Source organism: Typopeltis vanoorti, chromosome 10 (assembly GCF_054136105.1).
Source record: "Typopeltis vanoorti isolate ZY-2024b chromosome 10, IOZ_Tvanoo_1.0, whole genome shotgun sequence".
NCBI lineage: Eukaryota > Metazoa > Arthropoda > Arachnida > Uropygi > Thelyphonidae > Typopeltis > Typopeltis vanoorti.
Window position 1 is genome coordinate 108,869,676 of NC_143558.1, and position 15,990 is coordinate 108,885,665.

General features: G+C 37.0%; 1 protein-coding gene across 5 annotated transcripts in view; it reads left to right on the plus strand.

Moving 5' to 3' along the window:
- Nucleotides 1–15,609, plus strand: part of LOC150102665 (atlastin-2-like) — a 437,615-nt gene extending 422,006 nt beyond the window's left edge. For all 5 annotated transcript variants that reach the window (XM_090399745.1, XM_090399748.1, XM_090399746.1 and 2 more), the window contains one exon: nucleotides 15,306–15,609. In XM_090399745.1, coding sequence (XP_090255871.1) covers nucleotides 15,306–15,410 — 105 coding nt within the window. In that variant the 3' untranslated portion in view covers nucleotides 15,411–15,609. The remainder of the gene's footprint in view (nucleotides 1–15,305) is intronic.
- The last annotated feature ends 381 nt before the right edge of the window (nucleotides 15,610–15,990 follow it).

Sequence of the window (15,990 nt, forward strand, 5' to 3'; positions counted from 1 at the left end):
GTTGACAACAATGGTATTATCTTTGATGGACAGCATAGATTTGCCAAAGGGAGGTCATGTTTTAGTAATCTACTGACTTTTTATTATTATTATTATTATTATTTGACACCTCCAAGGAGTCCAAAGACTCATCAAGGGAGAGTGTGCCAACAGCATCGAACGATTGTTCCCCTTCCAACTACTAACCGCGCTGAAACTTACTTAACTGAGCCATTAGTAGCAGAGGCTCTACCAATCGACCAACCTTTGCCTTATTACAATACTTATTGTAAGACTTATTACAATAAGGTGATGCTTCCTTGGACAGAGAAGAGGTATACACAGTAGTATACTTAGAATTTGCAAAGGTTTTTAATAGATTACTGCATGATAAGTTGATAGTCAAACCATAGTGGATGGGGTTAGATATTAGGTCAGTGCATTGGATTGGAGACCGCTATCTGATAGGTATTAGCAAGTTGTGTATGTGGGAGCAATATCCCAAAAGAAGGAAGTCATTAATGGTGTGCCTTAGGGATCTGTTTTAGTTCCACTATTTAACCTGTATATTAATGATATTGGCAAAGAATTGGATGGGGATATTCAATCGTTTGTGAATGAACGCAAAGTTGGGAACTATAAAGAGTAGAGATGTTGTGGCCTTATAAGAAAACTCGAATAAATTGAGTGAATGGCACAGAAATGGAGATGCCAGTTTAGTGTTACAAAAGGTAAGGTTTTAAAATTTGGGAAACAAAGATGGGATGTAGAATTTATACTTGGTGGAGATATATTGTTGGAGGTGGAAGAAATAAGAGATCTTGGGCCGAGTGGTTAGCATATCTGCTCTCCAGCCAAAAGGCTACAGGTTCGAATCCTGCCATGGGCATGGATATTTGTGATTGTCTGTGAAAATGCTAGAGGTGGTGGTCGGCTGTGGATGGTGTTGGTGTAGACGATGAAGGTAGTCGTTGATGGAGTGGTGTAGATGGAGAGTTGTAGAGTAAGTGCCCTCTCTCGATGAGTCTTTGGACTCCCAGGAGGTGTTACGTAGTAATAGTAATAATAAATTGTGAGGACAACACAAAGAATTCTGGAAATGATGTGGTGGACAATTACTTGTAGAAGTAAGGTGATTCTTGTTCCATTTTATAAGGCTTTGATTAAGCCAACACATAGATTACTGTGCACAGATTTGTTCACCTGGTTTTCAAAAGGACAAAGAAATTTTGGAAAGGATCCAGAGGTGACTAACTAAGGTAGTTTCTGATCTCTGGAATGTCAAATATGCAGAAAGGTTTGAAAAGAAATGCAACATTTACCCTCAATAGATAAAGCAAATTTTCTAAATGCATTTAAAGCCATTAGATCTATTGAACTTGTTAACAGAGTACAGACTTGGTGATCTGTTTCCAAATGCTTGTGTTATCTTAAGAATACTATTAACAATTCATCTGGAGAGAGAGAGAGGTCATTTAGCAAACTTAATCTAATTAAGAATTATTTAAGGTCTACAATGTCTCAGGAATGTCTTGTGGATTTGGCCAAGCTAAGTATTGAATCAAACATTGCCTGAACAATTAATTTTCATGCTATGATTTGAAATTTTTTACAAAAGTCCAGGAAAGCACTTTTTTAAAGTAAATAATAAGTTTATCTACCATTTTTTCACTAATACATATGTCTTCTTATGATCTGATCTGCATTGCAATGTAAAACGATGTTTCATTGTGAATTCTTTCTCCTTATGTGTTGTAACATAAACAAAGATGCTCAAATCAAATGTGCATTCTTATCCTTGATTCTGTTTTATTTTCTTTATATTTATTTATATTTATCATAGAGGGATTATAAGAGCATAAGGCTTTAAATGCAGAAAATTAACAGAGTGCTCAATTCCATCCCCCTTTCATTTTCCATACCCTTTTTGACTCTACAGGCTACAGCTCATGGCATAAAACCATAGTGGATAAAAACAGAATGACTAATGGAGAAGGGAAGGAACCCAAAAAAACTTGGTTATATCTGATAAAATTTCTCTTAGAAGCCCTATCTCAACTGTCCTGATAGACTGTACATCCCTAATCCACTGAGATGCTTTAAATGTCAGATATATGGGTAGGTATGCACAAAGGTGGTAGTGAAGATCTCCCAGCATGACAATAAATCTTGCTCTGCAAAGATTTGTTATCATGCTGGAAGATCACCTAAATTAGTACATCTGTCATAAGATTCCATGTGACATTCTATCAAGTAGTTTGTTTTATACAGCTGTCTGAAGCAAAAGTGAAAAAATTGAGTATCGTGCGGTTATAAAAATCTTTGTAAAAGAAGGTTTTTAATGCCAAAAGAAATTCATTTGAAGTTTATAAAAATTTATGGGCATGCTTCTCCTTCCTTTTTGACAATTAAGAAATGGGCTGCCGAGTTTAAAAGTGGCCGCACTAGCCTTGAAGATGATCCACATGAAGGACATCCAAAAAGTGTAACAACACCAGAAATCATTGATCAAGTGTACGATATAGTATTGGATGACCTGCGAGTCAAAGTGCATGAAATTGCTGAGACTATAGGCATTTTAAAAGAACGTGTAGGATATATTTTGCATGAAAAATTGCAAATGAAAAAGCTTTGTGCGAGATGGGTGCCACACTTCCTCACAGCAGATCAAAAATGCACGCGCATGAAAATCTCTGAGCAGTGCTTGGAGTGTTTTAACAAGAATAAAACTGATTTTATATGTCAATTTATTACTATGGATGAGACTTGGATTCACTAGTACACGCCAGAATCCAAACAGCAGTCAAAACAGTGGACAAAAACTAGTTGTTCAGCACCAAAGATGACAAAGTCGGTTCCATCAGCAGGAAAGGTCATGGCATCAGTGTTTTTGGATGCTAAAGGCATTTTGTTTATTAATTATCTTGAAAACGGGTAAAACAATAACTGGGAAATATTATTCCGATCTTTTAACCAGCCTAGACGAAAAAATTCGTAAGAAAAGACCAAGGACAATGCACCTACCCACAAAGGTGTTTTGACAATGGGAAATTTAAGGGATCTTCACCATGAATTGTTGAAACATCCACTCTATTCCTCAGATTTGGCTCCCTCTGACTTCTATCTCTTGCCAAAACTAAAACTCTTCCTCGGTGGTCAGCATTTTTCTTCAAATCAAGAGGTGATTGCAGCTGTAGAGGAGTATTTTGCAGATCTTACTGAAAACTACATGGACAGGATAATAGCTCTGGAGCATCGCTGGAATAAATGTATTAGTCTTAAGGGAGATTATGTTGAAAAATAAAAATAATTTTGAAATTATAAATTCGTTTTTTCACTGTTAGGCCGAGAACTTTTCAGACCACCCTCGTATAATATTCACCTTGGGTATTGCCATGGAGTCAAAGATTTATAATGTGAGGTGAGCACAAACCAGTGTTCTTACAATACCCATTTCTCCTTCAACTCATTTACTGAAAAAGCACTCACAGTTGCTTCTGGTAACCCATTCACCAAGACATTGAAATACAAAGAATGGATTTTAATTACGAGAATATTATAACTTCTTGAACAAAGCTGTTACGTCGGGCAGATCAAAATTTCAACTCCTTCTGTATTCCATATTCTTTTTTCGTGAATATAAAATAATTCAAAGAATTCAAAAAAAAATAATTTTGAAATTATAAATTCGTTTTTTCACTGTTAGGCCGAGAACGTTTCAGACCACCCTCGTATAATATTCACCTTGGGTATTGCCATGGAGTCAAAGATTTATAATGTGAGGTGAGCACAAACCAGTGTTCTTACAATACCCATTTCTCCTTCAACTCATTTACTGAAAAAGCACTCACAGTTGCTTCTGGTAACCCATTCACCAAGACATTGAAATACAAAGAATGGATTTTAATTACGAGAATATTATAACTTCTTGAACAAAGCTGTTACGTCGGGCAGATCAAAATTTCAACTCCTTCTGTATTCCATATTCTTTTTTCGTGAATATAAAATAATTCAAAGAATTCAAAAAAAATAATTTTGAAATTATAAATTCGTTTTTTCACTGTTAGGCCGAGAACGTTTCAGACCACCCTCGTATAATATTCACCTTGGGTATTGCCATGGAGTCAAAGATTTATAATGTGAGGTGAGCACAAACCAGTGTTCTTACAATACCCATTTCTCCTTCAACTCATTTACTGAAAAAGCACTCACAGTTGCTTCTGGTAACCCATTCACCAAGACATTGAAATACAAAGAATGGATTTTAATTACGAGAATATTATAACTTCTTGAACAAAGCTGTTACGTCGGGCAGATCAAAATTTCAACTGCTTCTGTATTCCATATTCTTTTTTCGTGAATATAAAATAATTCAAAGAATTAAAAAAAAATAATTTTGAAATTATAAATTCGTTTTTTCACTGTTAGGCCGAGAACGTTTCAGACCACCCTCGTATAATATTCACCTTGGGTATTGCCATGGAGTCAAAGATTTATAATGTGAGGTGAGCACAAACCAGTGTTCTTACAATACCCATTTCTCCTTCAACTCATTTACTGAAAAAGCACTCACAGTTGCTTCTGGTAACCCATTCACCAAGACATTGAAATACAAAGAATGGATTTTAATTACGAGAATATTATAACTTCTTGAACAAAGCTGTTACGTCGGGCAGATCAAAATTTCATCTCCTTCTGTATTCCATATTCTTTTTTCGTGAATATAAAATAATTCAAAGAATTCAAAAAAAAAAAATTTTGAAATTATAAATTCGTTTTTTCACTGTTAGGCCGAGAACGTTTCAGACCACCCTCGTATAATATTCACCTTGGGTATTGCCATGGAGTCAAAGATTTATAATGTGAGGTGAGCACAAACCAGTGTTCTTACAATACCCATTTCTCCTTCAACTCATTTACTGAAAAAGCACTCACAGTTGCTTCTGGTAACCCATTCACCAAGACATTGAAATACAAAGAATAGATTTTAATTACGAGAATATTATAACTTCTTGAACAAAGCTGTTACGTCGGGCAGATCAAAATTTCATCTCCTTCTGTATTCCATATTCTTTTTTCGTGAATATAAAATAATTCAAAGAATTCAAAAAAAAAAATTTTGAAATTATAAATTTGTTTTTTCATTGTTAGGCCGAGAACTTTTCAGACCACCCTTGTGTGCTTGCTGTGGTGTAGTAAAGTGGTCATCAAGGTAAGCATGGTCAGCAAGTCCTGAGTGGCTGTATTAGTGGAACCGGATATATTATTATTATTATTTCAGGCAACTCCAAGGAGTCGACAGACTCATTGAGGGAGGTCCTAACATCATGTCAAGAACAACTATTTGACATTCACACAGTATCTATCATACCATGCCTTGAATTCATCCACGGTCATAGCATCCACAACAGACTCTGGCAGCTTATTCCACTCATTCACCACTCTCTCTCCAAGTGAAAAACCTAGCTGTAACACCCTTGCTAACCACATTCTTGCCCAGCTTCCATGTATGGCCCCTAGTCCTCCCACCACCAGTCCTGTTCTCAAAAATACCTCCTGTATTAATCCTATAGAAACCCTACAGTAATTTGAATGTATCAATCATATCACCCCTTTTTCTGCGTCAACCAATTTTTGCAACCCACAAATCTTCAACCTGTTCTCATAAGGTTCATTCCTCAGACCTGCTATCATCTTTGTCACTCATCTCTGGATCCTCTCCACCTCCTCCCCATCAAGAAGAAACTCTGGCACCCATATCTGGCACAGTAGTCTAGATGGGGTCTTAACAAGGCTCGATTCAGAGGAACATTAACTTACTTGTCTCTGCCTGTTAAAGTATTTTTCAGCAACCAAGTGATTTGATGAGCTGATTTAGCCACTTTTGCAATGTGTCCCCTTCAAATCCCTATCCACCAACACTCCCAAATCCCTGGACTCATCAATCTCCTGGAGTACGGTTCCACCAATGTGATATACTGCTGCTAATCTTTTCACTGCAAAATGCATAACCTTACACTTTGCCACATTAAATTGACATCCATTTTCTCTAGCCCAGTCCTCCAAACTATCCAAATCATCCTGCAAAATTTTGATGTCCTGTGCACTCACAATTACTCTATCCAACTTTGCATCATCAGCAAACAAGTGAACACTTCCTCTCAGATCCTTTCCTATATCATTAATGAACAAATTGAAAAGTAGTGGTCCAAGAACAGAACCCTGTGGCACACCACTAGTCACAAGCTGTCTTTTGGACTCCACTCCTGAATAATACACTCTCTGGTATCTCTCCATGAACCACCCTTCTATCCATCTCACCAACCCTATATCCATCCCCATCTGCTCCAGTTTTTACTGATTAGAGTTCCATGTGGTATCCTGTCAAAGGCCTTGGCAAGGTCCAGTAGAATCACTGTAAACTCATTACCTTTATCCAGTTCAGCCGTCACTGTGTTATAAAACGTGAGCAAGTTACTGAGGCATGATCTACTCTTCACAAAACCATGTTGTCCCCCATACAGTATCCCATTTTCATCTATCCAATCCTGTATTCTTCTCTTAACTAATTTCTCCAAGACCTTCACAACGATTCCTGATATGCTAATCGGTCGGTAATTTACAACAGCAGTCTTGGAAATTCCTTTATGCAGTGGAACTATTTTCCCCTCTTTCCACCCCCTCGGGACTAACCCAGACCCAAGACTCAAATTTAACAAAATGGTCAAAGGTACTGACAATTCTTTAGCTGCTTCACATATGACACGAGCTGGTATATGATCCAATCCTACGGATGTATTGACATTGAGATTTTGCAATAAACTACTCACCTCCACTTCATTTACCACAATTTCCGTATAATCTATTGGTTCATTCATTTCTGCAATGTCACCACCTGGAAGATATATTATTGCAAAGTGCTCGCTCAGTAATTCAACTATATCAACTGATTCGGTTACCTCCCTACCATCGGCATTCTTTAAAATCATTCTGCGATATACATTTTTTTCTTTTACTTGCAACATATCAAAAAAACTGTTCAGGATTCTCTTTAGCTTGCATGGCCAATGTTCTTTCGTAATCCTTTTTTGCTTTTCTTATCACACTCATTACACTTCTGGCCTGCGCTTTATACCGTTCGTGTGCCTGTCGGTCACCTTTCTCCTTAAATTCCCTCCATAGTTGTTTCTTTTTTTTGCAGCTCAAACTTAATGGCGTTATTCATCCATTTAACCCCTACTTGATTTATTATTCGGACTCTAGGTATACAGTCAGCCATTGCTTCCTGCAAACACTTCTTAACCGCCTCCCATGCACTATCAACTTCTATCCCTTGCAGTTGTACATGCCATGGCACTGAATACCACCCCGATAATTCCACATGTACCCTGTCTTAATTGTAAATTCCACACCTTTAGCCACCTCCAAAGTCAAGACCTATGATCACTCTCACCAAATGGTGGCAATCTGGTCATATTCGTTACAGCCAAATTCTCAGATGCAATTACTAGGTCAAGCACTCTCTGACCCCTAGTATTTTCCATTACATGCTGTCGCAGATGGTTATCCCTTAATAATCGCATAAAATCCAATTCCTTCCTTCCATGTGTCCTCTCCTCCTTCCAATCAATGTTACCATATTAAGATGAAAAGCCAAACAGCTATATTTTCCTGCGAAGTTAATTAAATTAAGGGGGATAAAAATCCCTTTTGCTTTCAGGATAAAAATCCCTTATCCCTCCTGAATTCAATGTTAACATAGTTGAAATCTCCCATAATAATTACCCTCCTTCCACTTATTTCTTCTATTTGCTTATGCATACTGTCTCCACCATCTATTCCATCACCTGGTCTATAGCAGCACCCAACTGTATATTTAGTTCTGCTAGTTTCAAATGCCAAATAGCCTCAAATGTGCTCTTTTCTCTATCCTGCAGTTCCACTTCTAGTCTTCTTGACTGTAGCTCATCAGCTATCATCAATAACCCTCCTCCCCCCATTTTATTCTCCCTGTCACTCCTGAACACACCATACCCCCTCACATTCAATCCCACTAGCTGTGTCATCTTCTGTCAGCCATGTTTCACTAAAGCCAATAACCTGTGGTCTGGAAGTGCCAACCAAGGCCAAAAATTCTTCCTTGTTTTTCCTAATACTTCTGGCATTTGTATACATGAATTGCAGAAGCCAATATGTCCCATCCCTATTTTGATGCCTTATACTAACCATCCCATTCTGATTCGTGGTCTTTCCTACTCGCTTGGGCATATTACACATATTCACATACTCAACTGTCTCCCTAAAATCTGCATATCTACTTCCCTCCCCCACCTTAATAACTCTAGTTTCCCTGATTCTGCACATTCAACATCCGACAACGTTCAGATATCCTGATATTAGCTGTCCTGCCTGTTTGGCCGTAGTAGGACAGTTTGCAAATACAAGAGACCTGGTGTATTCCTGATAGGTCTAGGGGAAGTGGCTGTTCTTTAGTGGAGCAGATAAGAGATTCCAATTTTTTATGTGGTTTGTAGCAAGTTGTCAGGTCATATTTTTTTAGAATTTTTGTTAGTTTTTCATTAGTACCCCAGAGTCCACTCTGTTAGCCTAGTGGCTATGTGCTTCGCAACCATATGCCTGGGGAAGGAGTGTCCTAGTTTTGATTCCCATTGATGTCATGAGGAGCTTAAGGATCTTCCTCAGCCATAGCTAAGTTTGCCGGTCTTGGGGGTGGACAGCAAGGTTTTTCCTTCAGTTTATCTCGGGTTTTTCATCCTGCAAGCAGGCAAACCAGCTTCGTGAACACACACAGATGCAGTCAGGAATACTTAAGACAATCCCTCTAGCCATAGGTCTGAATTGTCAGCTATGCCGGTCCCGAGCTCGGATAAAAATGGGGGGGGAGATTGAGTTGGTGCCGTACTTCCCCGTAAAAGGGTCTCACGGCCATTAAATCACCATACGAAATGAATGATTGAGTACCCCAGATATAAGGAATGGTTATAGATTTAGAATAATCTCTGTTATGAATGGGGAGGGGATTGTAGTTAATTGGTTTAATATTTTTTGGGGTTGTAGCCATTGGCTACAAAGGTGTTAAGAATATGGTTAAGTTCAGTAGTTAGGGCATTGTTATCTGAACTTATTATCAGCCCAACAGCCAAGATAATCCAATTTAGCCCATTAGGAGACACCTTTAGGATTCTAGGACCGACTTCAGTTGTTTTCTTCAGCAATATTTACTTAGTGTTAGTGCCTGCATACACATGTCATTATTTTGTAATCCCTGAAGATGGTAATGTAAGATTACTGAAATATAAGAAGTATTAATTAAAGTTTTTAATTATTATTCTAGTACATTGTCTTTTCCTAAAATCTGACAGTTTTGACAACTTAGGAAGAAGAAGAGCTTGTTTGGCAAATTGAAGGGGGTTGTTTGGTATTCTGATAGGAAAAGTGATGATCTGGGATAGGTCAGAACTGATAGCAAACACCTCAGCATCCCTGCCTGCTTGATTGGTAAAATTGAAGAAGGGGAGCCAGTATGAGTTGTGGAATTGAAGTTCCCAAGAAAGATGACGTCACTATTGGGGTATTTAGACTGCAAAAAAGTCGAGCTTTATAGAGAGAAAGTTGAAGAGATCAGAGTGGTTGACGGAGTTTGGAGAGCAATAGAGGGAGCATATGAAAAGGGCAGGTTGATTTGGTAGAGAAATTCTGAGCCAAATCAGATAAGACAGTGGGGATTCAAGGATTTGCAGTCTCTGGCATGCTATGTTGGTTTTGATGATGGATACATACACTGCCCTTGTGGCAGAAAGAGCTGTGTAATGTGTAGTTTGGGCAGTTGAGGTATATATACTTATATACTTTATATACTTAACTTATATACTAATGTATATATACTTTATATACTTAACTTGAGGTTAAGTATATAAAGAGCAGGGGAGTGGTAAAAATAGAGAAAGGCAAAAATAATGTAGGATCATCAGTGTACACCAGGATGGCTTGTTTTTTATTATTAATCAAGGTTTTACTAATTTTTTTCGAAGGTTCTAATTTTTCCCTGAATTTTGTAGCAAAATATGGCGCCCCGAAGTCTTAGCAACCCTAGCCGATTTCCTAGGTTCGCCTAATGATAAAACTGGCCCTGATCACCATACACAACTTTCTGATACCTATCTGACAACCAGTCACTGATCCAACTCAGAAGTCTGTTATCCAACCCGATCTGTTTCAGTTTATTTCACAGCATGTTATGTGGCAGTCTATCAAAAGCTTTTGCAAAATCCAAGTACACCACTGTATATGCATCTCTCCTGTCCAAGGTATTTGTCACCTTGTTATAATACATAAGTTAGTAAAACATGATCTCCCCTTAACAAACCCATGCTCATAACCACAGAGAATACTGCTGTTATCAACTAATTTCTGTATTCTACTTCTCCTCAATCTCTCCAGTACCTTCACCATGGCCCCCCACAAGGATGGGACTGATAGGGCTCTAGCCTGGGCCCCGTCTTGTCAGGTCAGCCAGTTAAGTGAGACTAACAAAAGACAAAAAGAAACTTTATAAAATATGAATGAATATATGCTGAGAGGGACTACTAGCTTGTGCAATCATTTCCAACCCATTATCCATCTTTTCAGACTTATGGTTACTCTTCTGAACTTCCCATTCGAAAGAATTTACTTTAGTTTTCAGTTTTTGTTCGCCTGAACCGCTTTCTCCTTCAACATTGAACACAATTAAAGGCTTGAAAAAATATTTCTGATCTTATAAAGGTATGCTAATGACAATGTTTTGACACAAAATATTAGCAAATATTGATAATAAGAACATTATTATACAAAGTAAAGGAATATCTCTTGAGGTCAAGTCCACACTTATAAGAGAATTAGTGCAACAGATTCAACACTTATGTGACTCATGGGAAAGTGTTGTCCAAGAAGCAAAAGTAGTTGCTGAAGCAATCAGTGTGTAACCTCAATTTTGCAAAAATCGAGAAACTACTGTAGAACCTGAACAAGATTTCGAAATTTTCGTAATTTATCCAGTATAGGATTTCATTATTATTATTATTATTCATGACACCTCCAAGCAGTCTGAAAACTCATCACGGGTGGACACCCATTATGAATGATTTAAAAACCAGGTTTGAAGCAGCAGATAATATATGTGAATTATTCTCACCTATTTTAAATTTCCACAACTTGGATGATGGTCAACTTATCACAAAAGCAGCAAAACTTGTGAAAAAGATCTGTCAGAAGAGTTATTGAATGAAATTCTTCACCTTAAAAGTATTCATAAGATAGTTTTTGGCACGGAAACAAGTCTGGTTAGACTTCTGAACATAATTTATGACAAAAACCTGCAAGGTGTATTTGCCAATATCTGCCTCACCATTAAACTATTTTGCACAGTACCGGTTATTGTTTCTTCAGCTGAGACTGGCCAATTCATTGAAAACATGGCAAAGAAGCACAAGTAGCCAAGAACATCTTAATCACCTAGCAATTTTTTGCATCGAAAATGATTTGGCTAAGCGAGTTGATTTTACTGACATTATTGATAAATTTGTGTCGACAAAAGCTAGTGTGTGGGGAGGGGGATATTCAAAGGATATTTTCTATGCAGAAAATATCCTTTGAAGTAATTTCGTTGAATATTATTATTAGTTTGTATTATGTAGATGGTAATTTTTTAAATAAATATTACTTTTGTGTTATCATTTAAACTAATTGATCATAAACCATGGAGACTGTATAGCAATGCGTTGTCCTTAACCTGAGTGACAGGTAGGGGGCCTGCCAAAAATCCTGGCCTGGGGGCCTGCTTCAGGATGTGGAGGCCATGACCTTCACCCAACTCCAGATATACAGATTGGACTATAATTTGAAACTACCTTATCACCACCTTTATGCAGTGGAACAATTTTACCCTCCTTCCACTCCCTTGGAACTTGTGCTGTTGCAGTGCCTTTATTAAACAGGCATGCCAATGCTACTGCCAATTCCCTGGAACGTTCCCTTAAGACACGTAGACATAGTGATATGCCATCAAATCCTATCGGCTTATTGACATCAAGGTTATTTATTTCCTCAAATACCTCCTGCTCACTCACAATTAAGCCATCTTCTCCTATGTCCTTTACACTTAAGCTCCTCATGATCCCACCATAATCAGGATGAAACCCCTTATAAATTGAAACACCCTTATAAACTTTTGCAGCAGTTACCATTCCTCTATTTTCATCCATGAACATCATCTTACCATGATCATTCTTCCTTCTACTTGCCACATATCTAAAAAAGTCTTTAGGGTTTTTCTTCACCTAATTTGCCAATTTCTGCTCATACTGCACTTTTGTTTTCCTTACTGAGTCACCTCTCCTGGTTTGTTCTTTATACTCTTCATGCAACTGATTATTACCATTCTTCATCTTGTACTTCCTTCAGAGTACTTTCTTTTTCCAGATTTCATGCTTAAGCCCTTCATCCATTTTACGTCTACCTTATTCAGGCTTTTGGCCTTCGGAATACATTCACACATTGATGCTGTTATGTATTTCTTTGTCAGTTTCCAAGCAGCATATATTTCCTTGCTACTTAGCTCCTCATTCTATGCTGTAGCTTCAAGCTGTCTTCTAAGCTTGACATAATCACCAGCCTTATAATTCCATATGTATCCTATCCTCACAGAGGTCTGCATATAGCTAGCCACAACCTAGGTGATCACTTCGAACTCTCGATCCTCACACACCCTCTTTATGTGCTGACTGAGATAGTTATCTCTAAGGAACTCGAGAAATTCATTTTCCTTATTCCCAAATGCTGTCTCTTCATTCCGATCTATACCACCATAATTAAAATCACCCATAATAACTATCCTTCCTTTATTCACTAATCCAAGTTGTTTATACATTTCTTCATCACCCCTCCCACACACACACACACACACACACACACACACACACACACACACATTCCCTGGCTTATTGCAACATCCGACTAAATATGTCTTCCTGTCAACCTGCACATTACACCACACTGCCTCATAACCATTGCCACTATTTCCCTCTTTGATGTCTATCTTTTGTGGACATAATTCCCCTACTATCATCAGCAGCACTCCCCCCTCCCTTCTTGTCCTTTCTATCCTTGTGAAAAATAGTGCATCCTTCTATTTCTATTCCCGTTAACATTTCATCTTTATTCAACTGTGTTTCACTTATTTCAATGATTTGGGGGCTTATAACTCAATCAGTGAACCTGTTTCATCTCCCTTATTTTTGATACTTCTGGTATTTGTAAACAAACAGTAATTCATTTTTAGGTCTGTAGCCATCACCGTCCAAGCCACTTGTTGGTTGTGATTTCCCCACCACACCTGCCCGATCACCTTTATCACCACTTACCACATATGTCTGCTCAGTTTCAACTTCTCCACCCACATCGCAACAGACTCCATCTTCATACACACATTCATTGCCACTTTCAACATCCACTCGCCCTATACCTTGTCTCCATGTCCACCTGGGCCTCCCCCCCCCCCCCAACTTTTTCCTGTTCCTCTTGCATTTCTGTTCTCTCTTCATCTCTCACACTACTATTTTTTCTACTGCCAAGCACTTCTGTCTCTTCAATACCACTCACCTGATTTTTCACTTCATCTCTTGCATGCATCACACACTATACTTCCATCTAGCAACACTTTCTCCAGTGCACTCACTCCAAAGCCATTCAAATGCAACCCATTAATGTGTAAAGTTTTTAATAAAATGGAGCAGAACAAGAGGCCATCCCTGAAAGTTATATAAAGAAGTTGTGAGCAGGGGAAAGTTTTTGTATGGATGGTGGGGAGCATTTAATGAATGCATTTAAAGTACAGCTTGATGATTTATGTGTGACATTGGAATTTCCAATGAGGAGTCTTATGATTCAGCAGACATCTGATGATGATGAAAATGAACTAAGGTCATGCATATTTGTAGAGTGATTTTAGTAGGCTGTGAGCAATTTGCCTCTTTCTGCATATAATCTTATTTCCTTTTGACTTTTTATTGTCATTACTGTTGTATATGATGAAATTAAATTGGGAGCCATTTGAAATATTTAGTAATGGAATCTTTGTTAAGCCATATACTTGGAAAATTTACCAGTTTTTCTGCATATTGTAGCTCAGGCATTGTCCCCTCCTTATATCAATACTTGAATTCCCTTCAGGCATATGTGGCAGAATAGCAGTATATGGTTATTCCCTACATGATGTGAAAATCCCTTCCAAAGCATTAGATTTAGCAGAGTATACCAGTTGGTCTGTAAAATAACTTTTTAACCTGTCCTCTTCCCCACCCCCCCTTCCCGAAAGAAGAAATGTTGAATCTGTTTGAAATGCTGTAAATACATTACTTGTATTGCATGATGGAAGAAATGTTACACCTGTTGGAAAGTAAAATAAATCTAGTTCTCTGCATGTACTTAATAAAATTTTAAATGCACATTGTCATTATATATATATATATATATATATATTTTTTTTTTAAAACATAGATTTAATGATATATATATATATATATATATATATATATATATATATATATATATATATATATATACACATATCATTAAATCTCTCTCTCTCTATATATATATATTTATTTATTTATTTTAAAATTATAGATTTAATGACTTCAAAAACCGAGATAACTTATAAAGATTTTAATGAGAAATACTACTAGTTTCGGCTTATAACAGCCTTCCTCAGGTATTCATAAAGGAAAAGAAAATAGTAATAAACATTGAAGTATCTAAACAAACTGGAAATTACAGGTAAAAATTGCCTTACATAATTGATACATTTTTCATATTAAGAACAACTTGAAAAAATACGTTTTTTATGTATCGATTATGTGAGGCAATTTTTACCTGTAATTTCCAGTTTGTTTAGCTACTTCAATGTTTATTACTATTCTTTTCCTTTATGAATACCTGAGGAAGGCTGTTATAAGCCGAAACTGTAGTATTTCTCATTAAAATCTTTATAAGTTATCTCGGTTTTTGAAGTCATTAAATCTATAATTTTAAAATGTATCACAACAACCGAGTAAAAGCTGATTATCTCACACACACACACACACACACACACACACACACACACACACACACACACACACACACACACACACACATATATATATATAGAAGGAGGTGAAATTTATATATTCTGTAATTTTTGTCTGCAATTTTTAAAACACTAGAAGAGTCTCATTTCCCACTGGTTTCAGAAACATAATCTTTTTTTATGTATAACTTATTTAAAGGTGTTTTATCCAGTGTGTAAAAAACTCATGAATCAAATAGCAATTTTGCCAGTTGATGAGGGTATTACACAAACTCCTGCTTTAAGAAGAAAGAAGTTAAATTAGTTTATTTTCATGTAAGCATTCTGTGTGATCATTAAATAAGAAGCTCAAATGAGGTCATTGAAAAATTGCTTTGAAAAAAAAAAAAAAGAAGAAAGACATCTCTTAATCGTTTTACCCTTAATTCATTATGAAAATTCTATGTACACCAGTTACTTTGGAAAATGGTGAAAAAAAAGGGAATTAAAATATGTCTGAAATATTTTGTTTGTCATGTACAGTTATATTATTTTTAATATAATTATTAACACCAGACCTCCATGGAGTCAAATGCACACTATCATACACAGAGCTCATCAAACTCTGCCTTAAACTCACTTAATGTGTCTGCATTTACTACACTGTCGGACAATGCATTCTACTCACCAACGACTCTCTCTGAATGCAAAGAACATATTCCATATGCCCTTGCACTTACCGTACTTAATACAACTTCCAAGGATAGCCTCATCTCCCCTTTCTACCCCTTCTCCCTTTCTATGAAAATATTTTTTCATATTAACCCTTAACAACTCCTTACCAACGTGTGTGGTATGAAGACAGACAGGGATTTCAGTTTGCAAAGCCTGTTCACATGGATTTG